General features: G+C 24.5%; 1 protein-coding gene across 1 annotated transcript; it reads left to right on the top strand.

Annotated features, from left to right (window-relative positions):
* The first annotated feature begins 2,102 nt into the window (after positions 1 to 2,102).
* LOC145840527 (uncharacterized) lies at positions 2,103 to 18,900 on the top strand. Its single transcript, XM_082947817.1, has 11 exons — positions 2,103 to 2,275; positions 3,305 to 3,470; positions 6,166 to 6,284; positions 8,051 to 8,242; positions 10,502 to 10,651; positions 11,456 to 11,536; positions 12,403 to 12,492; positions 13,904 to 13,991; positions 14,076 to 14,190; positions 15,538 to 15,687; positions 17,930 to 18,900. The coding sequence occupies exons 1-11, from the start codon at positions 2,103 to 2,105 to the stop codon at positions 18,643 to 18,645; spliced, it is 2,040 nt and encodes a 679-aa protein (XP_082803943.1). The 3' UTR covers positions 18,646 to 18,900.
* Positions 18,901 to 26,376: the final 7,476 nt, after the last annotated feature.

Below are 26,376 nucleotides of genomic sequence, written 5' to 3'. Positions count from 1 at the left end.
TTTTTAACTATTTTGTATAAACACTTGCTTTCTTTTTTGATTTAACTAAACAATTGCTTCTAATTATGAAAATCCACATACATAAGGAGTCATGATATAATAAGTGTTAAGAATATTAAAAACTTATCCAATCAATTAGTTTATTATTAAAAAAAAATAAATTAGCCTGTTAATTTATTATTGTTGATAAAAAACAATGTTAGAAATAAAATTGTAACTACGTAAAAAGCTAAAACACTTTAGCAACATACAAAATTATGTTTAAAAAAGAACGAATATATATACTGTTTATTGAACGATAAAAAAAACGCTCAAAAAGCTTGGTTTAAGGATTTCAGGAACAAAGGAACCTTTCGGTTATCGAGTCGTACATCACATAATAAAACTGAATAAAACTGAATTAAACCAGTTTTTATATTCAAGCTTAGGTTTATGAAACTATAAATTAAAAATAAAGTTTAAGCACTTGAAAAACTTAAAGGATGATTCTCTATATAATACACATTCATTAAAAGTAATTAAAAAATAAACTTGTTTTAAATTTTACCTATGATTTCTGAGTTTGATTGAAATTTCATCTATTAGAAATACAAATGTTTTGGTAAAACTAAGTTGCTTAAAATATAAACTTAAAAAACAACTAACTCTATGTAATAACCACTTATATTTTAAATATGTCTATAAGTATAATTATTTCTAGACTGTTTATCTAAATTAATTAGCAAGTTGTAAAAATAAAACAAAAAAAAGGAGTAAAACTTCGTTGACAAATAAATAAACATTTAAAAATTTATTAAGTTATTTTGTTTTAACTAGAGAAAGCTTATGAAAATACAATTTGTTAATTTTTTTTAAAGTTTAGACTTGTTTGTGTAGTTAAAAAATACTGTAATTATCTTATTATAATTGTTTTAAGTTAACAATCGAATAATTCTTTTTTATTAACGTGTAAAACTGATTTATGACTTTTTGTTCAAATACTACTCAAAATAAGCAATGCAAAAACTCAAATTTTTTGTTTTCTGTTAAATTTATTTAATTTAACAAAATATTGAAAACTAAATATGTACTAAGTTCACTGTGAAACATAAGTATCCTTAAGTTAAACAGATAGTTTTTAAACTAGTTTCTAACAATTATGCTAGTATCTGATATAATGCATTTGAACTTCTTAAATTACCCTAAAGTCTTTTTAGCAACACTAGTGGTTGACAGGTACGCTTTTTAGAATGCATGTTTATTTTTGGTATTGATTATTGTTATACTATTGTTATAAAAATGTTAAACAAAAACTGGAGACACATCACATTCAACTACTGTCAGCAACTAACTTTAAAAACAAGTTTTGAGCAAGTAAACAATTTTAATTACATAAGAAATACACATTTATTAAAAATAAGCAAACTTTATTAGAGATATAGTACCATTTTATAATTACATCATATATATACCAAAAGTTAATTAAGAATTTAATTGAAGATGGGCATAAGTACAAGAATTAAAAAAAAAAAGTACATTAAATAAACTAATATTTATAACAGTGTATAGATTAACAACTGCTGTTAACATAACTTAGGTTTAAATATTTTTGTAAATAAAGCTTCTAAAACACATTACATGCTTTACTGAAATTTTAAAAATAACTATTGTTATAATTCTTTGAACATTATAGTTATTCAATAAGTGTTAAGTAATTGCAGATGACTTATAAGTTAGGGAATTAAGTTACTGGTTTGAATAAACCATTAAATAGGTTATCTGCATTTGCTGAACACTCATTGGAAAACTATGAATGTCAAAGATTAATAAAAACAGTTGTTTCTAATTTTAAGTAAACTAGTAATGTACAGCACTTAAGAGCTTTAAAAGCCTCATTTTTAATAATGTTTAGACCTAAGTTAAATATGATTAGTTAGTCATTTTTGTTTGACAAAGAGGAACATTTTAGTTTTAGTTAACTAAAATATTCAAAGTTTGTTATTAGTTTTAGTTTCATTTGAATTATTTTTTTAAGATATCTTAGATTTGATTAAGTTAAATTACAAAGAAGCATTAAATTAATTTTAAAGTTTTGTAAACAGATTTGTAATGAAAAGTTTGTTATGCCTTTACCAACAACTCTTCCTGTGACCTACAACTCAAGTGAAAACAAAAATAAAAAATGTATCACAGGACTTCAAAGGTATGAAATTCTTAAAAAAATTGGTTCTGGAAATTTCGGATCTGCTTTACTTGTAAAAGATCAAAAAAAAGGTGTACCACCATCTGAAGCATAGTTAGTTTTAAAAATAAAATAAAAAATGTCTTATACTTGAAACTTAAACTTAAAAACAATTATCAGTTATCAAAGCGTTTAATCAAAAAACTTAAATTATGTTAATCTGTTATAAAAAAATATATTAACTTTTTTATGTAATTAAAAAGTTACTAATAGTGTTAGAACTTCCCAATACATTTCAAAAAGAAACTTAATTGTATAAATCTTTTTTTTTATTCGTTTACTTTGTACTGTTTTTTTTTAATTTACGAATGTTAAGTATTAACAATTAATTCTTTTAAGTGTAGACCAGTAGTTGACAAGCTGCAGCACACAAGCAGCTCTTTTGTTTTAAATGTGATGTCTATGAAAGAGTTAAGTAACAAATTAAAAAATTAAATCAAGGTTGTATGACAAAACAACAAAATAATTTTTTTGTTTCTTTTAGAAAAAAATGTTGTTAGAAGTTTAATAATTTCCTACTACAAATTTTCTAAATATTGCAGGGAACATTTTCTGAAAATATAATGTATTTATTTTAAAAAACATAGGAGGAGAATTTTTTTTTGTTATTTTTATTTATTTGCTTAATTTTTTTCTTTACAAAAGGAATCTATTTTACTCTTCGGGTTTACCTGGCAATTTATCAAAAATGAGGTTAAGTACAAAAAAGTTATAAAAAGAATTGTGTCAAGATCAAGTTGTAGAAAAGTTATTTATCCCTTTATGCCCTTAACTACCCTAACCCTGTTTTAAATGAAGTTTTGTTATCTTTGAAAACTTTTTTGTTTGTTTGTTGCTTATTATACTGTGTTTAAAAGTATTTAAATATTTTTAGTTATTTTATTCATTAGTTAAGTTTTACATTAAAAAAGGAGAGCCTCTATGCGTAATTATTTTTTTGCGGATTTATAAAAAGCTACATACCTGCAATACTGTATATAATATTTAAGAATTTGTGTAAATTTTATTTGTTATATGAATTAAAATACATGATAAAAATACCAGGTCTGCAAGCTTTATTTTATCTAAAAATAATTTTAACAGTAAGGTTCTAAAGCAAATATGTGTTGGAGTTGTAGATCCAGGTGAAACTATTGATGCAATGCAAGAAGCTAAACTTCTCTCAAAGCTAAAGCATTCAAGCATCGTTCAGTTCTTTGAAAGTTTTGTTGATGGACAATTTTTTTGTATTTCTCTAGAATACTGTGAGGTAAAAGTTATCAAAATTAGCTAATTTACTTATAAATACAAAAGAAATAGTAATTTTCTAACAACTTTTTGTGTTTATACAATTATTTTTGTGTTTAGTTTTTGTCTAATATTTTATAACTTTTTTTGCAGTTATTTTTAAATTAGTTTATCAAAATAAAGTTGTATAGTAACTACAAATAACAAGTGCATGTTTTTTTTGAGCTTAGTAATTACCAATAGCTTCATATTATACAGCCTGAATAATTAACTTTAAAAGATTTGAAATATACTTTATTGGAAAAGTATACTGAAAAAGACTGTATACTTATAACATTCTGTATTTAAATAATTTAGATTTTAAGCTAAATAATTTCCTTTTAAATTAAATTGAGTAATGAAAGTAAAACTTTTGTGCATTGAGATACAATTTTTTGTTTGCTTAACTATTAAAAATATTTCAGGTTAAATAAATAAAGAAAGTTAATACTAAAAGGTTTTGAGCCTATAATTTTGTTTCTTATGATTTTATATTATAACTCAAATAATCTTGAAAAGACTAATCGAATATCAAGTAACATAAAGTTGCTTATCATGGGTAATCAAAGTAATGTTTTATTCATCATATGTGAAATTATAATGACCTTATACTTTAAAAAATATAGTACTTTTTTATGCATCTAGTTTTATAAAAGCGAGAATGTCAAGTTTATATAAGTTGTAAAATAAAAACTGTTTCTGGTATTTCTGAAAAAAGAAATACAGTTTAGTTTACTACTTTAGAAAATCAATCTTTGTTAGCAATAATTATTCAGTTAGAAAGTAAATATGAAAAAATAAAAAAAACTAGATAATAAAAACTCAAAAAAATTATGTGTGACATAAGAAAAGATTATCTTTTAACATTACTAAATATTTTTGTAGAATGAGAATTACTAAAATACTTTTGTCATTTGAATAAGTTACTGAAGACTTAAACTGAAAATATATGGGAAGTTCTTTTTGTACTGCAAGGTGCGAGACTATAAATTAAAAAAAAAAAATATATAATGAAAAGACTAGAAATTTAAAGTGTGAAACTATGTAATTATAGTATTTGAAAAACTACAAAGCAGATTTGTCATACTGACTATGAGCACACTGCCACACAATTACTTGAGCATCAGGATTTAAGTTAAAACAAACGTTTCTGTACTTGTTGTGATTGTCATAAATATAAAATTATTGCAAAGCTGCTGCAAGGTATCAAATGTGAACTGAAATACAATACATTTTTAAGTGTGAGAATTATACGCGTAGCAGGTTATTTAACTAAGTTTCATATAAAGTATAGTGTTTGTGAAACAAAATTTTGTGTTAAAAGATAGTTTTTTAATGCAAAACATCTTTTCTTTTGAATTTTGATCTACTAAGTTATATATTATCTTCATATTTATTACTAACTTAATATTTTTATTGCAATAAATTGTTTAATAAGATTAATTTTTAAAAATATTAAATAAATATTGTGTTCTTTATTGAAAAATCCAGTTAAAAATTTTAACTTTGAAATTTATACAAATTTCACATAAACTTAATTAATTATAAAAGTTTGATCATACCGATTCAATCATCAGACTACAAGCCTTTGGTAGACTGCTACCCAAGTTTTGTTCTTATTGTAACTTGACAGTCAGCCGCGACATATAAACCTGCAGTTGTAAATCTATTAACGGTTTAATTGTTTTTATATGAAGCTACCGTTTGCTGTATACCAAAGGTTTTGGTCTGATAATCGAATTAGTATGATAAAACATTTAAGTTAACTATGAGCTTGTCTCAAGGTTTAGGCACTGTAGACTTTTGACGATGTTTTCTTTGACTCTTTATTTATAATACCATTTTCATAAAACAAATTTGATAACTTTCACACCTATAGCAATCATAAGAAGTACTTAAACTTTTGTTACAGATTAAATCCTGATGGTCAAGTATTTGTGTGATTATTTGATCATAGCATATACGACAACTTTGCTTTGCAGTCTCTTGAAAACTATATAATATAGTAGTTTAACTTTTTAAGTCTAACTTTTTATATAATATAGTCTTTAAACTTAAAGTAAATATATACTATTTTAAATTTTAAGTTTACGCTTTGCAGTCCAACAAAAACTACCTATACCATTTCACAGTAAAAGTATTTGGCCACAAAGACTCAGAGCTGTTGCAACTACTCCTTTCAGCTTTCGCAAAGACAGAGCAATCTATTTCTGTCAAAAAACAAAATTCATATACTCTTTTTGTATTTTTTTGAATTATAATCTATAACTCATTTTCATCATTGGGTGTTTTCTTTTTTTTAATGACTTGTAAATGACTTTATATTTATCTTTAGCACCTGATTTTTTAAATTTTTAGCTTTTTTTGCACATCTTCCTTTGCCATATACTTTTTATTAGCCTTAGTGAAATTTGTTTAGCAGTTTTGCTTGCTACACAAGCATAATTTTCACACTGAAAAATAAAACAGTTAATGGTAATGTCAAGCAGTTACTACTTAATTTATAGTTGCATTTCAAAAAAATTCTACGTTTAAGGATACTAATACTACAAATAGTAGTAAAACTTTTATTTTAATGTTAGTTTTTTATGTTGATTATTTGTTATAAAATATGTTTTAAATTTTATTTACATAAAATTATAACACTTTAAATTTGCAAGACTGTAATATTATGTTAGGGTGGTGATTTAGAAGATGCAATAAACATTCAAAATGGGATTGAACAGTCTTTTGACGAATTGAAAATTACTAATTGGTTTAAACAGCTTCTTGATGGTGTAGTTTATATGCATGCAAAGTGTGTATATATTTTACTTTGTTTAATTAAGTAAAGTAATTTCCAGTTTTGTTTTTATGATTTTTAATAAATTTTTCAATGCATCACAGTCACATTTAGTGAATCTACGCACATTGTGTCTTCAAAAAAAGTGCGTAACTAAACAAGAGAACGTGACTTAACAAGAGGTAGCAAATTTAACTACTATAATGTTTGTTTTCTTATGCTGCATTTGATTAAATACAGGTGGGGACTATCCCACTTTTTTGTTCACAAAAAATAGTTTTCATTCAAGTTGTACATCTATGTGAAAAGTTTTTTCACAAAAACTGTTCATGTATGTATAAAGTTTATATTATTTTTTGTTCTTTGTCTCCTTAAAATTAAATTTGTCAGAGAAAAATTTGTGTATTGGGTATGTATGTTTTTGTTTAATATTATTGTGACATTTTGCTAGAAAATTGATTATGAGCTGTTTCTTTAGATCATCATTCATTGTTTTGTGAGCTTTCACTATTGTTAGTCAATCATGTTTCTTCAAAATTTTAATTAAAACTGTTGTTAAGTAATAAAATTTATGGTACACTGAGGCACAATTAAAGTTTATCCAACCAACAAAAAACTAAGTCTAAACAAATATACAGGTTAGTTAGCAATTTAAGGTATATATAAAAAATTGAATATATTATTTACTCAATACATACAATAAATTTACATTAACAAAGATTTTCTAAATTGTTATGTATTTTATTTTTTGAGAATTCCAAAATGCGTTATTAAACGAGTGCGTAGATTTGCGAGAGGTGATTGTAAACAATTTTTATATTAGTTTTATTGCAAAAGTAATTAATTATTATTACACTACGAGCTCTTTGAGCGAAACTAAGTTTGCTGAATAATTTTTTGAGAAAATAAAAATATATTTGTTCTCCTTTTATGAAGTAGAGATATTTATATAGTTTTTTCTAACAATCATACATATAATGTTTACTAAACACAAACTTTAAATTTTTACTATTCTAGATTAAAAATATTTTTGATAAGTAAAATTGAAAAATAATTAAAGGATACAAGTTTAAAAAATATAAAATACTTACTTTTAAATGCTTATTTCTTACAAATTCAAAATATTTTTACTGAAAAAGTAATTTTGAAAAAGATATGTTTGTCTCGTAAAACTCTCACAATTTTGCTATATAACACCATTAGGCTAAAATATTGATAAGTTTTTATTTTTTTTTGTTGACCATTTCAAAAGTTTTAAATATAAACACTTCTGAAAAAAAAATTGTTTTTTAAAAGAAAGTTACCCGAAAAAGAGTTAATATAGTTCGAGGTTTTATTGTTTAAAAAAAGCTGGACAACATCATTAAATTTATCCTAAATTTCAGCATTTATTTTCTTACACTGTATCAGTTTTTAAACCTTAATTTGATAAAAACTTTACATTTTTCTTTACTAGTTAGATAATAAAGATATTTGTTTGAACAATTGTCAATTTTTAAAAGTTATACAACTGATTATTTTAATGTATTATGTATAGTTACTGATAGTTTTTTAAGAAAATACTAACTTTAAGAAATTTAAATAAAATAAATACATCTTAACTATAATTAAAAGTTTTGGAGTAAGCTCATTAAAATATTCATAAAATGTTCAGAGTTATTAAGAAAAAGTTTTAGTTTGATTATAAGTGCTCTTACTATAACCCAAGTATTAATATTAATGTTATCAGTGTTCAAGTAAATTATTTTCAATTAATTGTTGAACTAAAAATATATTTACAGAAGAATACTACATCGAGATTTAAAAACGAGAAATATTTTTCTAAAAGATAATAAAATAAAGATAGGCGATTTTGGTATTTCAAAGATTCTTATGGGTACCTACGACAAAGCCAACACTTTTGTAGGGACACCGTATTACATGAGCCCAGAAGTACTAAACCACGAAGATTATGATGAAAAATGTGATATTTGGTAAGCAAGTACTTGTTTAGTGAAGTATTATGCTTGTTTAAAAGTATTTTTTCCAACATTATTAAGTATTTAATTGCGCTTTAAGTTAAACTATTATCTTTAAAACTAACTCAAATTTGCTCCTTGTCTTTTATAAGCAAGTTAGTATAAATTAGGGTTAGGCAAAACACTGCCCAAGGACTGGACCCAGCCCGCTAGCAAGTATCTATGACCTGCGACGATTTACAGCTTGAAAATGTGCTAATAAAAATTGTAGAGGAAAAGATTATTCAATCAATAAAAAACTCTGATCCTGCAGAAAAAACTAGAATTATATTCACGTCAGGACCGGTTCTAATACATGGTGGCATAGATATCCAAGCATAAAAATTTATAGTAGTTTACCAGAAAGGTTTGATCATACTAATTCAAAGACTACCTAAGGCTTGTGATCTGATGATTGAATTAGTATAATTAAACCTTTATGTTAACTTTAGCTTGTCTCACGGCATAAGAAAGTCCAGGCTTAGGCTCTGTAGACTTTCGCCGATGTTTTCTTTGATCATAGTTTCCCAAATTGATTGTGGCAAGTTATAACGGAATGACATACAGGCAACTTAAATATGGATAAAGTTTCATAAATTTTTGATTTAATTATAATTAAAAGCTATATGTACTAAATAAGAAAACTTAATATTTGTAAAAATAAAAATTTTGATTACAATGTTTTTATTCTGGCAATATGTTTAATTTTGTGTTAAATTGTAATGTACTTTTGTCTTATTTTTTAACTTGTATTTTAATTTCAATGTCATTTTAATAATTATAAGTAAATTGTTTGTTTACATTTTAAAATTAATAGTTGCTAATTACTTATGTGTTTTATTTACTTTCGTTAACAACTCTATGACTACATAAATTTAAAATTTTCATCTTTTATTGCTATGTATATGATGAGGTAGCACAAAGTATATTTTGAAAAACTAAATTTTTAGTGGTCTTCAATAATGTAACAATCCACAATTTGTCACAAAATGTTAATTCTACATTAATCTGCCGCTTAGTTTATACTTCGAACACGTCGTAAAAATGTGAACTCAAACCACTGGCAGTGCACACTCAACAAATAACTTGTCATATTAAATTGATGAAAAATAATTTATCTTTGAAAAAATAAGTTAAACCTTACAAAATGAAGACTGGAATTTTTACAAGAGCATCCAATTTTAAATAAGTCTCATTTTCACTGTGTGCTATTTTGTAAAAAACTAAATCTAATTAAATTTTTTACTTCGAGTATTAAAAAAAAAAAACTGAATATGGACTTATTTATATTTAACGAAAGGGTACTTATGGCCTTAAAAATTACAAAAGTATTTTTTACAAAGGTATGGTTTTTATATGAAAGTATAGTCAATAAAGGTTTAGTCACTTTGTAAAAATCTTCGAAAAAAACGTAAGGAGCATAGTTTTTTCATTGTCAATTTACGATTTATAAATGTGTTTTTTTAGAGTTAAAAACTCCAAATTTTTATGAAACACTCTCTAAGAGGTTTAAAATAAATAAATAATTATTATTTTTAATTCTAGACTAAATTTTTAGGTTTAAAATGTCAAAAAATATCCCTATTTATAAAAAAAACGTTGGTAATAAAATTTATAAATAAGCTTTTTCTGAACTAGCTAAAAATAAACAAAAAGTTTTTTTAACGGATGGTTAAAAATAAAGGAGTAGATATAACTTAAGTAAATGGTACTTTTTATAAATTTAGTCTGAGTCTTATATTAGTAAAGTAGTCTATCAAATTAGCCAATTATGATCCCTTATATTTCAAATATTACTATGATTATTGTCAAGGGATAAAAAGTCTCTGATAGCTGTCATAAACTTTTTAAAATAAAATAAATTTTTGAAAAACAGACTAATCCTCATTTGGCAAAGTAATTTTTGAATATACTTTGTATGTTTATAACCTTTTTACTGATTATTTATGTTTTTTGATTATCTAAATTTGATATTATTCCATTTGGCTAAAGAGTAATTGTAAATTTTGTCATTTATTTAAACCAAAAAAACAAATTAATTGAAATTGTTTTTTTAAACCAGTTTTTTGTTAAAAAAGCTACCTAAACTTGCAGACTACAATACATTAAGTTTTGTATTACTTGTTTTAAAGTTTTGACTATTTTTTTGTTTATAAAATATATAAGTTAAAATCTGCACATTAATTGAATAATATTAATTTTGTTCTAATTTTAAACCATTTAAATTGTTTACAGGTCACTTGGAATAGTTTTATATCGAATGTGTACTTTTAAATATCCTTTTGATGGAAGTAGCTTAATGAACATAATGCTTAAGATTGTATCAGATGAAATGCCTTCAATTGGAAAGAGCTATTCTGATAATTTAAATAATCTAGTGCAGCAGTTAGTTTTTCTCTTCGGCTTTTTGAAAGTAGTTTCTGTGAATTAAAAACACATGTATTTAACAGAAAATAATTACAATCAAACATGACGACTACTTTGTTATAAGTTTTTAATGTATTTCTTTGTTTTTCATGAAATGGATTCTTACAAGCATAAAGTAAAAGCTTTAAGTTATAAAAATTTTAACTCCCAATCTAGTTGTTTTAGATATACAGAATATGTTGATAGTTTTGATATCCTCATTTATTTTATTTATCGTTCAATAAATCAAAATTTTATTAGCCAGTTTTATTATTGTAAAAAAAATAACAGAAAATGTTTAAAATATTTTACCTAATTTGTGTAATAAAATTATACTTCAAATATTTCTCCTATAAAATCCTAGGTTATAACTTTCTTTTTTTTTTTGCTGTTCTACAATAAAGTTTGATTATTAGATACATGTTTTATACAGTAAGGCTTGTATAAGTTTGTTTGATTTTTATTTTCAAGAGTTAAAACTTTCAAAAACTGTGAAAAGAGTTGTTTGATTTTTTTTCTTTAATGCTATTCAAAGATATTATAAATATTTAATTTTTTCATAGCATAATTTTTATTTCGATGTTAGAACCGCATTGGTTAAAGGAAGTTTACAACCAATAGTAAAAATACTGTTCAATGTGTAATTGTGATTGTATTCGTTAATATTAATATTTTGTTTTAGAAGACATATTTTTTTCATTAAACTACTACTTTTGTTACGTTTATAATAAGCTAATCATCAAATAAGTTATTTTTTTTGAGTCTAATAAAAATTGCTTATAGGATGTTTTGTAGAAGCTCTGCAAGTCGTCCAACTGCTTTAGAAATATCCCAGCATCGTCTATTTACGTCTCATGCAAAAGAGTGAGTTGTGTATAACGTTTATACTATTTTAACAAGTAGTTAGTAAAATGCTAACAATTTTTAAAAGTGTAAATTTTATTTGTTAAACATTTAAACAAATTCTATGTGACAAAATTGTATTTAAAATTAGTAACGAAGATAAAAAATTGTATGATATACTTCGTGAACATAACAGACTCCATGTTTTTAATACTCAAATATTATTTAATCATTGAAAAAGTCTTTAAATATTTTTACTATCATTCATAAATTTGAAGAAGAAATTAATGAACATACTAGTTACATGTAAAATTATGTTCTTAATAAGCATATTAACTGCTATGTTAGGAAGATATATCAGTTTATATTTATATATATGTATAATTTCTTATGTTCCGATTTATTTCACTGAATTTTTATGGTTACTATCCAGTTTTAGTATTTTATTAATATCTAATAAAGTCAGAAACCTGATAACAAATAGAATAGTTAATTCGCACTAGTATGATTGTTTAAATTAGTTCGTTACCCAGTAAATCGAGCAAATTTTTGATATTAAACACAAATAACTATATAGCTTCTTTCGTAAAACATAGATTGTTTTATTAGTTTTGTTTTATAACTTAAGAATGTTTTACTACTTGTCTTAGCTTAACTTTACCTGTTTTTAGATTATTTAAAATCCATTATCGACTATTTGTTTTTAAGTTTTAAATTTGTCTAGTAAAAATAAAGAGCTAACAAATTTAGTTGATCAAGTTATGGTATTGTTTCTGCTTAATATGTTTCTAAATTTAATTATAATAGTTTATGTTTGTTGAACATTAATTAATTAATATTTAAAATAAGTTTGTTTAAAAAAATTCCCTTAATATTTAATTTGGTAGGTCAATCAAGGAATCAAGAAGTTTGAATGCACGCGACAGAATACGTCTTAAAAAACAAAAAGAAGCCGATGAAAAAATGGAGAGATTAAAGTTTGTTTTCATTCCGTTTTTTTAGAAAATATTTTGTTAAATAATTCTAAAAAATTATATTTGTTTAGTTAGGCTAAATGCTTTACTAAATGCTGCTTAAAAGTAAAACTTGTATATATTATAAATAAAGATCTGACGTTTATAACCATGTATAGTTTAATTAAGTAGATAACAATTCCTTCATTAAAATAAAAAAATATTAACTAAAACCTTAGTTGGTGGTTTACAACAAATATAAATAGAAACTGAAGTTTAAACTTGAAGAAAGTATATTATATTTATAAACTAAAAATATAAATAAAATTAAATGCTTTAAAAATTTTATATAAAAAAAATATTTCATATTTTTGATAAAGATATTTTAGTAAATTCAGTTTAGCACTAAAAAAGAAAATCTATTATATTTTTAGATCATGAATAATTTCGGTGTGTAAAGTAAAAGCATTTTATATACGTTTCAATAACAGGACTTTGTTTTTTCTATTTAATTGTTTTGTTTGTATAATGCTGAAGAACTACGCAAATACTTTGTAAAAGAAACCTAAAAACACAGTTTATAATATGCACCTTATTTGTTGCATATGTAAAATAGTAAGTGATTTTTTCTAAGGCTTTAAACAAGTATAAACTTTTGTTAGTTTTTGTGTTCTAAAAGTCCGAATTACGTTATGTTTATATTGAAACACTTTGTAGTAAGAGTTTTACTTGGTTTTGAATTCAGAAGTGGGCAACTTTTATGGGCAGCGGGCCAGATTTATCGTAAAAATTCTTTTGCTCGTTGAAATTTAAAAAAAAACTTTTGCAGATTTTATTTAAAAAAAAAAAACTATACTTGAAACATTTCGAAAAGTTTCTTAAAATTTGTGATAAATAAGTTTATTAAGCATTACTGCGTACTGAAATACAATTTAACAGCACATTAAAAATGTTTTATGTGATAGCTCAATGTTATATGTTTTGCACAACATGTTTTCAACCTAGAAAATATATCGTAGGCCATTGGTTTGTTGTCTTTAATTTAGTTTTATTCAAAATTTTATGATATTTTTAAAAGAATTTCTTATTTTAACATTATTTGTAAAAAAAATCGGTCCAATTAATAAAGACTATGATTTAAAAAAAAGAAAGAAAAATAAATAAAGAGATAATTAATGATTTTTAAACATATCTTTGTTTTTAAATATTTATTATATGATAATTTGAGTGTTAAAAAATAAAAAAATGGTTTAATTAATAAAGTCTATGCTATTATAATATATATTTTCAAATATTAAAGACATAATCCACAATAACTTAGAAATGTTCGACTTAAAATGTCGGAATTTTGATTGTCAGAACTTACAATTTTGTTTATTTAAGGTTTTGAAGTGCATATATTTTGTTATACTGAAGTTTAAAAATTTATATTTAGAAACTTAGCAAGACAAAAACTTAAAGACAACAAGAGAAATTATCGTAAGTCCAAAGAAAGTCGATCGAAAACTTCAATCTTTACAAATGTTAGTTAATGAATGAACATGAAATAAATCAGTAAAAGCCTCACATTTTTAAAGAACTTTTTGTTTATTATTTAAATACTACAGGATGAAATAAAAAACAAAGAGTTGGATTATTTCACTATAAATGGATTAGCTCAATATGAAAATACGAACAGCAAAACCTTAATTTTTGATGAAAGCACAAGTTCAAAAAGCAGCTGTATGTTTTAAACCTTTTGCTCATAACTTTAAAAGTATTATAAAATATATATTTTTAGAAAGTAATGATTCATGCCTAGACCGGAGGTCGGCAGCTTTTTATTAGCAACAGTATAGATCTATTGAAAAAAAGTTCTTCATTGGCTAAATTTGAAAGATATTTTTTTCCAGTTACAGTGTTTTCAAAACTTTAAGATAAATATATGCATTAAAATAAACATAAAAAAGACAACACAGTTTAATCAAAGATGAAAAAAAAATCTTTTGAAGTTTAATACAAAAAAGTAGACTTGCTTCTTCTACATTTATTGTTTTCTTAGCTAAAAAAGCACATCATGGGCAACAAATTTTTGCTTGTTAGGTCACATGTATCCCACAGACCACAGTCTGCCGACCAATGGTCTAGGTAGTTTCTTTTAACTGTTTTAGGTAATAAATAATATTTGAAATGTTGTTTTATTTTAATTACGTATTAAATGTTCAATTTGTTAATTTAGTTTCAGAATATTTTGAAATATAATCTAAACTTTTAACTAGATTTTCAAACAAACTTATGCAATTTTTTTTCGCTCAGTTACTTGTTTTAATGCATGTAACAAATAGTTATAAAATTAATATTTCATATATATATAACCTTTATAGAAACTTTACATAAGTCCTTTGTATATCAAAAAAATATTCAAAAGACAAAACTTTGCAAACAAAAAGAATTTTGTTAGTTTGTTGCTCTTTAATTAAAATTTAAAAACCATTTTCGTCCGGTTTAATTCATTTTGTTAATAAATTTTAAATTTGTTCATTACCTTTTTTTTTTTTTAAGTTTTGACAAGTTAAGTTCTTTTGTTATGTTTTTTGTGTCCCTAATTAAGTATTTTTTCATAAATACAAGCTTTCCTTTGTCTTATTGTTATTCTCCTATTACTTTTCTGATATTAAGTAGTTAAGTATGTTAAGTGTAGTAAAAGAAAGAAATTTGAGTATATTTTTCTAAAACCTTTTTCTGCTTTTATATTCAAATAAATTAATTTTTTCATGACGACTAAATTTAAACTTTTTGTTAATTTTTGGATATGTTATTTGTTAAGATTCTATATTATAATCCTGGACAAGACGTTAAACTGCATCCTAATGGTAGTGAATAGCCGAAAGGTTTTTCGTGTACCAGGTCCTATAACCAAATATTTTGAGCACTTTTTTTTTCATTCAATAAACAATAATAAAAAAAGATCCAAAAGAAAAATGTTTAGTAGAGTTTTATTACACAAATATTAAAATTATACTAAAGTTAGCAAACATAAAAACTAAGCCAAATTATTCACTTTGGTAAGAAAAATTATTTATTTTACAGCTAATAAAGTTATGATCCCTACATCTAGTCAAGCTTATGTAAAAACTGACATGGGTGATTCGTTGAACTCATTTGTAGATGAGGATGAAATACCAGAAGATGCTGAAGTGGCTGAAACTTTGTATTTTCTTGAAGGCTTTGAAAGTGGAGGTATTTTACTTTATTAAAAGATTATTCAAAGTAGTGTTTAACTTCAGATAGGAACTACAGTATTCATATTTCGAGTGTATTTTACTTTTTAACTTTTTAATAAAACAATAACTTATAATTATTAACATATAAGTCTAAACTTATTTTTGTACAAAAAACAGTTTTTACTTGGGTTTTTATTTAATGAACATAAATAAGTGGGAACTGGTCAAAATTGCATGAAGACAAAATTGCACGAGAGGACTAAATTGCACGAAGGGTCAACTTTGTACGAAGATAATTTTGCACTGAGGGTCATTTTTGCACGAGAGTAAAAAAAAAACAGAAAAATAAGTTAATAAAAAAAAAAACTAAAAGATAAATAAAAAAAAAAACAAGGAGAATAAAAAAGTTACCGACCGAGGGTAAGGGTTAGGGGTAACAGTGATAGTAAAAAAAAAAACTAATAAAAAATACTATCAAAATAAAAACAACAAAATAAATTAATAGAAAAAAAAGCTACCGACCAAGGGTAAGGGTTAGGGATAACAGTGATAGTAAAAATAAAAAAATATAATAACTAATATAAAAATTAGAAAAAAATAAAAATAAAAAGAAAAAATAAGTTACCGACCGATGGTAAGGGTTAGTGGTAATAGTGATAGTAAAAAAAAATAAAATTAAAAAAAAAAATAAATAAAAGTTATTAAAAAATAAATAAAAAATAAAAAATTACGTGCAAAAATGTCTTCGTGCAAAAGTATCTTCGTGCAATTTTGTGCCCTCGTGCAATTTTGTACACTCGTGTAAATTTGACACCTACCCTAAATAATTTTTTACTATTATATTTTTTTTACTAGAGATTTTAATTTTTAAACAAGTTATTATTGAAAAATAAACTTTGAATAAAAAATGCAAATTTAAACAAAAAAATTGTCTTTTTTTTTCCTCTAAAAGTTAATTTTTTCTAATAAAAGCTTAAGCTTTGTGTTTATTGAAGAAACAGTAAATAGATGTTTTTTTAACGTTTGTAAACTTTTATCTATGTTTGAAGTAACTATTTAAACAAGTTATACCACCAAGTAAGGAACAAGTTTTTTTCATATGTTTTTTAAGTGGGTTATAAATCATTTTTTTACAATTTAAGCTTAACTTGTAGAGTTTAAACTAAACTAAAAGTTGATTTTTACAACTTTTAAATACTCAAACAAATTTAATCAAAATAAGCGGATAAAGTTGGAGAGTACACTATAGAGGAGGAGAAAACTAAAATGACGAATAAATAACAATCACTGAAATTCTTTCTCCTCCTACGTTTTTTGAGATAAATTTCTCATATTTTCAGGAAATTTTACTTGTAATAATGGAAAACTATTTGCAAGTATTTTTCTAAAATTCGTGATATTTTAAAAATCAAATTGTTTTTTGCTCATATGATTTTTAGTAAAAAAAAATACTTACGTCACATTTTTATAAATAATACAAGGAACTTTTCATGAAAATAGGAGATATTTTGAAAAAAATATTTTTTACCTAACTTACTGTTACTAAGTTTCACCGCAAAACGGATTTTAGAAATTGATTCTTTAATTAAAAAATATTAAAATTGCAAACTAAACAAAGATTGATAAAAATTTCTTTAAATGTAGTTAAATTTTGGAAAGATTTTTTGTATAATTTAAACTACTATATAGTAGCTAATTTTTAATATAAAGGTTAGATTAAAATCAAATCAAAAAAACCAGCGATAATAACTAACAATAAAAATAAAAGTAAACTTTTTTTATTGTTAGTTTTTATCGCTGGTTTATTTTATTTTGATTTTAATCTAACAAATTTTATTAGTACAGCAAATTTCTTTATTATTAGCATTTAGTTAATTTTTACACTTAATAATTTCACCATTTTATGTTTCAAACTTTAACTTTATAAATACATTATAACTTTATTTCAATTTTAACTCAGTTTAATCTATTAAGATATAAATTTTTACTAGACTTACTTGATAGTATTCAAATAAATTTGAAGAAAAATTAAATGTGTTTTATTATATTTTTTGAATAAGTTATGCACCGGAAAAAAATTGCTCAAAATTTCAATTATACTTAATTTAATCGAATGAAGTTTATACAAGAATTAAAATCTTTTCACATAAGTTCTTGTTTTATTGATCATCCATTAGTTAGCATAAAACAACATATAACATACATACATGTAACATTATACCATTTAACTTTATATTTTTATATATTATGTTTTTAAGGAGACGACGTTACATCCTCAACAAGTTCTACGGACTCGATTGAAGAATCAATTACAAATTTTGAAAATACTGATGTGAATAGTTCTTTATCTTCTTCAGGCTTACAAGATTATGACGAAATGGTAGAAAATTTTCGGGAAGCTCTTGTTAGTAACGAAGAAACTCAAGTTCTAAAAAAGTTTAATGGATTTAATGAGTCGAAAAAAGATCATGGTAAATCTTCATCTGCTAGCAAAAATTACGAAACTCCATTGAAAAAGATTAACCACAAACTTGGTTTGAAATCGAACAAAATAAACAAAGGTTTTTCCCAAACCCACAATCCAAGCAGAAATGAAGAAAGTTACCCGGATGTAGAAAGAGGTTTTTCTAACACTGTATCCTTTAATTCCTCGAAAGATAATAATAAAACTCAAATCAACAACACACAGAAGCCCATGTTATCTAGTATGGGTAAATCAGTAATGACGCAGAAAATTGAAAGCATGCGTGATAAATGCAAAACTTTGCTGGGAAAAGAAAAGTTTTTGCAAGCTTACGACATTATAACCGAAATGCGCTTTGAAGAAGATGCAGCTACAACTAATTTAAAAATATTAGAATATCTTAAAAAAATTATTCCTGATACATCCAAATGCATGCTTCTAGAAGAGTTAGTTTTTCTTGAGCAAGAAAAAATAAGGAGCACGTTTACAAATAAAGAAGCAATCAAATAAAGATAATCTGAATGTAAAAAAAAAGCACCTCTCGTAGTTTTGTTACATGAAAATAAGTTTAATGTTCTTATAATTTTGATCTATGCATTAGTTACGTGCTGTTACCAAAATTTTGATAGCATATTCATTTACCAGTTATTGTTATCTAACAACTTTTAGAGTGTTTGTTATATTGTAAAAAATACAAGCCTTAAAACTCCAACTTTCTCAAGACAAAATCGGTTTAATGACAATGGTAAAAATACAGTTACAAAATACATATTATTTATAATTGAAAACATTGTGTTTAAAATTGCACAAAGTTTATATTTAGGGATTAAATGCATACAGTTATTTGAATGATTAAAAATCCCTGTGCGTAAGACAAACGCAAACAATTTAATTAAACGTATATAAAGCTCTCATCCAATGTTAATAAAAAAATAGTTTAATATTTTTTAATAACTATAAAAATCATAAAATACTTACAACATTACTGACTTTAAGAATTTGTTTTGTTTTAATTTTTATCAATTTACAACAAAAATTAAGATTTTTTTTAGATCAAACAGTTATTATTAGTTATAAACTTTAAAATATTTTATTACTTACCTAGCTTATGCTTTTGGGCTGTGTATATTAGCAATTTCACACTGATGTTATACGTAAAATTTTTAACTGTGAAAAAAACAGGGATGTTATATAACAAGTATATTATATCTTCACAGTATTAAAATACGTCAATTAAAAAAAAAAAACATTTTTTCATTCTCAATTTTATTATATAAGTGAACAATCATCATTTTTTACAAAACTTTTATTATCAAACGTAAAAATATAGTGTGCACTTATGTTTTGCTGTAGTCGTTGTAAACGATTTTTTTATGGATCTCACAACAAGAAACTTAAAAAAAACTTTTAGAATTAAGGTTAAACACAAAAAAAATTGAATTCATTTACTTTAATTATGTGTATGGTACGGTATGATATCCGACAGAAATTCGAGCAAAGCTTGCATTTTTGAAAAACTTTATTTTCAAATAAAAGTATTTCAAAGTTTTTTATTTTGTTTAGCTTTTAAATCGTGTATTTTTATTACTTTTAAAGATTATAGTTCTTGAATTCTTATATAATGAGGGTAAGAAACTGAATGAAGACACATTTTAATCGGAAGTTTTCCAGTAAGTCGTTATCGATGACTTAAAATTACTTAATTTATTTTCAAACTAGCTTTTAAATACTTTTAAGTATTTATTTTTATATTCAAAATTTTTGATTTAAATAGACTGTGTGACCGTATTTTTTTAGAATATTTTTATTTTAGGGTAGCTTTACTTAAATTAATTTTAATTAATTTATTCCTTGATTTATACAGTAAATTGGCTTTTTAACTTTATTTCACTTTTTTTGTGATTAATTGAAGTTTTGTTTAATGATGTGTTATTTAGTATGTTTTATAATTATTTTTTTATTAAAACTATCTTAAAAAGTCCTTTAAAAAATATAAAGTTGTCAATATATCGAGTATATCAATCCTTTTTTCTTTTGTGATTATGATATTATTTAATGTTTTATTTGTTGTTTAGTTAATTTAGTTATTTCTAATAGAAAAGTAATAAAAATTAATCAAACCCGCCATCAAGTCGTTTTTATCCTATAACTTAAGTTTTACTTTAAAAGTTTAATAATCGTAACAATTTATTTATGAACATTTCTTAACAAATTGCTACATACAAAGCAACAAGTACTAAGTTTAAATATTTTTGTTCATAATTTCAAAAAGCATTTAAATTATCAAAATTTTATCTATTTTTTAATGAATCTATTTTCTTTTAATCTATTTTTTAATGAAAAAATATTTAAATTGTAAATAATAACATTAAGATTTTACAGTAAAAACATTATAGATTAAATGTTTTTAAAATAAGCTATTTTTGAAATAAGATTAACTATTAAATGATTTAATTTTTACTCCCATTAAAAATAAATTTTGATCTTAAAATTTATTTTTAAGCTGTAATAAAATTTCTCAACATAAAAATATGTTTAGTAAAACTATATTACTTAAATTAGATAGAAATATATAATCAATTTACGTTTAACTGTAATAAGAAAAAAAAGTATTTTGTTAGTAAACCTTTTTAATAACTAACAAAAAAATAATGCACTGTACTATTTTCTTTTTAATGAATATTAACTACTTGTAAAATAATACAAAGACAAAGATTTAAGCTATTACAGGTTTTAAGTAAAAAATATCTAGAGGGCGGCAGCTTTTAACAGGAACAGACTAGATTTGCTGAAGAATAATTCTTCGCCGACCATATCAAACAGAAACATACTTTCGCTTTTTACATACATTGTTTTAAATTGTTTTACTTTAAAATAGAAAAATCTAAATAAAATACATAGCACAGTTTATTCATAAGAACTTGAAATTTGTTTTACTTCAAAATAGTATAGAGATAACACAGTTTATTCACAAGAAAAAAAAGCATAATTATAAAGTAAAAAAAAACTTAAACTTGCTTCTTCTTAAAAAGTAATTTTTTTTAAATTGTGTTTTTAAAAATTCAAGTTAATCAACTTCCTGAGACAATTTTTACCTGCACTACAAACCCTCATTGAAAACCTTAAATTATAATAACATTACAATTCCTCACTTGCAAACTATAATGATCTTCTATGATTTTTGGGTTTTTGCTTTACGAACTCTACTTTTAACGTACACGTATAGTCAAATAACAAAAAAAAAAAATTATGTTTATATAACAATTTTATGTTTTTAAGTAAATTATGGCATGTGTATCTGCTACCCAGGTTATTTTCGGAAATTTTTTTTGCAGCCCATCGTAAATTTCATAGTTAAACAAAAAATAAAGAACTTTTAAATGTAAAATTGCAGTATGATTTTTATTAAAAAAGTTTACAAACAAACAATTTAGGTCTACATTTAAAAATATTTATTTAAGAAATCTTAAATTTACTTATTTTGAACACGTTGTTTTAAAGCTATAATTATGTTTCGAGACATTGACAAGTTGTTTTCGCTTGGCAGGCTGCTGTTTGTTGACCTGTGTTTAAAGCACAGAATTTTGTATAACTAAACTTCTCGAATAAAAAAAAAAAAAAAAACAGGGACGGGTCTGTTTTGCACGAAGGATAACTTTTGCACGAGCAGTCAAACTTACACAGGTAGTTTTGCACAAGCAGTAACTTTTGCATGAGCTGTAACTTTTGCATGAGTGCTAGTTTTGTTTAGGTATCAATTTTCAGGTAGTCATTTTTGCACGGGATTAACTTTTGCACAAAGCGTTATTTTTGCACGTTTGAATTGTTTAAGTCACCGCTGCAATCGTCAATCACTGCTTACCAACCAGGCAAAAGGAGCCACTTACCGACCAAGGGTAAGAGTTAGGGTTATAGTAAATTACCAACAAAACCGTCATTTGCTGCCCACCGGGCCGGCTGAAGGGACTGCTTACCGACGAAGGGTGAGGATTAGGGTAATAAGGATTATAAACCACCGTTAATATCGTTTCCAGCGGACTGGAGAAACCGGTCACTAATTAGCTTTAAATAAGTTTAAGCCAGTGCTAAACTGACGCCGTGCAAAAGTTACAATGTGCAAAAATGACTACTCATGCAAAAGTGACTCAGACACGAATAAAACAGCTAAAAAAAAATGTTTTGTATAAAATACTTATTATGCTCTTCAAAACAAACAAGTTAATTAAAGTCTTTTTATATACAGTATCCTGCCCGCTAGGTACGCACTTAGAACACAGCTCAAAAATGCGTACCAAACCGGCAGTGCGTACTTAGAAAATTTTAGTCTTTAGTTAACTACAGTAATTCTAAAACAAGCCAGTTTAAAGCTACTAAATCTTACAAATGACTACAAAAGCAAAGTTCTTAAAAACAAAAACATCTGTCTTGAGTATAATTTTTATGCATGTATATATCGGTAAGTATTTACTTATGTATACTTATGTTTGCATTCAACCCACAAAGTTTTTTTTTATGTATCTTGTACATATTTCATTACAACTTCAAAATTTATATAGTACATATAAAGTAGTACAATTAATGACTTTAGATAAAGATTCATGAAAACATTAATCACGCTTTTGTTAAATTATGTTTGTTAAAAAGAGCTTGTTAAGGGTTATAAATTTTAACTCTTGCTATCTTACTATTCAGCAATTTTTGCATTTTAACTGATTGTCTTGGTAGAAAAAAACATCAGTAAAGGATTAAATGGTGTTTGGCTCTTTGAGGAGTAGATGGAATGATGCTCATAGTAGATTATAGTTTCAAAAGTCAATATTGGCAGTAGTAGATTTAAGAAAGAGTGCTTAACATTTTATTGATTTAAAATAAATAATTTTACTTATTTTGTTTAAATGTTTTTGTCATGGTTACAAAAATTTCAGGTCACTTAGATTAACCATAATAATTTAGGCTAGCTTAAAATTAAAAAGAAGATAACTTACTTTGGTTTTATTGTTATATATTAAAGTTATAATACATTTGAATAACTCCTTTTAAGTTTGTTTTTTAAGATATTAAATAAAAAAGTACATTTTGAACGCAGCGTTTTTCGGCTAAAAAGTGCGTACAATACCAGCAGTTCGTACCTAAGAAGAGCGTACCTAGTTTGCAGGTAACTGTACATTTTTTTTGGTTAAAAAGCTGTCATTTTGAATAGTGCAGGAATGCGATATCATACCTGAGCGACAGCAAATTCTTATCAAAATAGTTCTATTGCTATCTAATTTATTTTGTTTACTATTGATTAGTGCTAAGTTTAAACGCTGTCTAACACAAATCAAACATACAAAAGTTTTATTTATGATTTAAACAGCTACAAATACCTTAAAGCTAATACTATTTACAAATTCTCCACTAAAGTTGCTACTATGCACAATAATGATACCACATGTCTGTAAACTACTCTAAAAAAGATAAAGAAAATTGGAATAAGTTCTACATATAGTAGAGATCCTTTTCAATGCAGAAGAAACTTATACTGTTGCAAATGGTAGAGTTTGACTAATGTTTAGGAAAAAGAATTTATTTGTAACTGATTATCATTATGATTAAATTTTGTTAATCCTTAGAAAACATTAGTTGTTGCAAGGGGTAGAGTTTGATACTGATGTTTTGTACCATAACAAGTTTACAAGGAACTATGACGTTCATAAATAAACCTTCTGAACATTCAAAATGAGTAAATTGTAAATAAACTTTTAAATAAAAACCAGTACCAAAACAAAACTTTTTAAGGAAATATGAAATAATAAATGTTTAATATTGTTTCAAGTGGAATCTTGAAAAAACCTGGAATTTGACAGTTTAGGCAAAAACAATCTGTTAAATATAGAATTTGATGCTTTTTGAAAAAAATAACTGGTAACTTTTAACAAATTTACATGTTAAGTAATTAATTCATATAATTTAAGAAATACATTAAAAACTTATATATTATTTTCAATTTTACTTTATATAAGACATATTAAAAGAAGCATTACAGTATCTTTTTAATATTATAAAACAAATACATTTTTAAACCTTAAAATTAGTTTTTTACTTAAAAGAAAAAAAAAAAAAAATTTTATTTTATTTTTTTTAAATTAAGAGTTAAATAACCAGAGGCACCTAAAGTTACACATGGTCTAACACACTTGCTTTGCCCACAAAACGTCTATAATTGCAAAATATAAAGTATGAGAATGATGTTTTTACCAGAAAAGGAGTTTAATTTATGAGAAGGTTTTTATTTGTTTAAAAGATAATTTTTTTTTATCTTGTTTTTGGATAATTAAAAGTTGAATATTAGTGGGGAAAATAAAAGTACACATGATGTAACACACTTTCTTTGTTACCATTGCAAGGATTAGAGTTTGAGACTGGTGGTTTTTACCATGACTAGATTTATTTACTGAATATAATGGTTAAATCAGTCTAGGACACAGTAAATTTTTTGTTTGTGATTTGTATACACCATTAATAATTAAAGAAATTAAACAATTGTTTTAAAAATTCTATAAATTTTTGTACCACTACATATAAGTTTAAAACGTTTTCAGGTTTACAACCAGTCCTCAATAAACTTATAGAACTAAAACAAATTTATGAAACTAAGTTAAAGATAGTGAACAAATACGTTATGACAAAGTAACTCAAAACTGTGTATAGAATTAATTTGTAAAAAGCTAGAAAGTTATTAGTACATTGTAATGATATTTTTGTATGTAAAAGTAAATAAAAATTAAATGAAAATCAAAACAAAACTTTTCTGATATAAACCTTGAATTAAAAACTATCTTAGTAAGGAAATGTTTGATGTAAATTATTGTTAATAAATAGTTATTGTTATCGATGAAATAAAGATAGATAAATTTTCTAAAACAAAACTTAAAGTAGGTATAAAATCATATCTTTATAAGAAACTGTGTCTTACAAACTTCTCATCTTAAGTAAATGGTATATTTTATTCTGGACAAGACGTTAGGAGGTATCGGTGGTGTGCGACTTGGTAACCAAAAGGTTTTTTGTGCACCAGGTCCCAGAACCAAAAAAATTGAATGTATTTTTTGTTTTTCAATAAAATATATTATCAATAAATAAAACTTTTTATTTGAAACAACCCTGAAGTAAAAAAAAAAAGTAAAAAAAAAACATATTTTAACAACAAACTATTTTACCTAATTTAATGTTTTTAAAGCAATAGTTATATCAAATAAACAAAGGATTAATTTTTTTTTTTTGTAACAAAAATTATTTATTATAGAACTCTCTTTATAAAAAATTGGTTGTTGTAAAGTTATTGGTTTTATAAGTTTACCATTATCTATAAAAAGGCAGTATTCTTTTATTTATGTTTATGCTTGCCTGTAATAAGTTGACCCATACACTCTTTAAGTTTGTATGGTTGCTTGTTGAGCCTGTAAAAATGATTGAATATGCTTCTTCAAAGGTTTTGCTTGATGTTGAATGTTTGTTGGTATAGTGAAGTTTAAGTGCAGCCTGATCATTTGTCTTGCTGGAGGTCATATTTTTCTAGTAATGTCTGTGAGAGCACCATCTTTGGGAAAAAGACGTAATTGTCTGTCCCACATAGTGCTCATCACAGACATTTTACTTTGCCGCATAAACCCAAAGTTTTTGCAATTTAATTTTTTTTTCAATTTAATAATTTTACCACTTTTTGATTTTATTAAGTTAGTTTTTTCAGCACTCAGCATTCTCTTCCTCGGTTGCATTTTCACATGGGTGTGACCCATCAATTACAACACTATCTTTATGGGTTTGGATCTTATAGTTGGTTAATAGTGTTGCAATTGTTTGTGGATGTTTATATGCCACTAAAACATTGGGTTCAACTCCCTTTCTTTCTTTGTGAGTTTTAAAAGTTTTGAAAAGTTTGTTGTCCAAATACTTACATTCTAGTTAACTTTTCTTGCCTTAATCATTGGAGCTCCAAACAGATTTTTCCATTCTACTGTGATTTTAACCATATAGTCAACTGAAGCTTTGCAGAAGCATAACTTAAAACATTTATCTTTTAAAGCGTTTAGTGCTTCTAGATAATCACAGTTATCTTCAAATAATCTCCTTAGTCTAATTGACTCTCCGAATACAATTGATTTGTTAATGGAGCGTGGTAGGTGTGACCTTCCATTTACAAATAGACAATTTTCTGCTGTTGATTATATGTAATTTTTTACATAAAAGCCGCCTTTTTCT

Source organism: Thalia democratica, chromosome 7 (genome assembly GCF_965202585.1).
Source record: "Thalia democratica chromosome 7, ktThaDemo2.hap1.1, whole genome shotgun sequence".
Taxonomy (NCBI): Eukaryota; Metazoa; Chordata; class Thaliacea; order Salpida; family Salpidae; genus Thalia; species Thalia democratica.
Note: the sequence above shows the minus strand (reverse complement) of the source record. Positions and strands in the feature narration are given on the sequence as shown.

Excerpts from the sequence above, each read along its gene's own strand:
- LOC145840527 (XM_082947817.1), top strand. The coding sequence starts at position 2,103 with ATGCCTTTACCAACAACTCTTCCTGTGACCTACAACTCAAGTGAAAAC. Across the intron at positions 3,471-6,165 it reads TTTCTCTAGAATACTGTGAG|GGTGGTGATTTAGAAGATGC; the intron begins GTAAAAGTTATC and ends ATATTATGTTAG. Across the intron at positions 6,285-8,050 it reads GTAGTTTATATGCATGCAAA|AAGAATACTACATCGAGATT; the intron begins GTGTGTATATAT and ends ATATATTTACAG.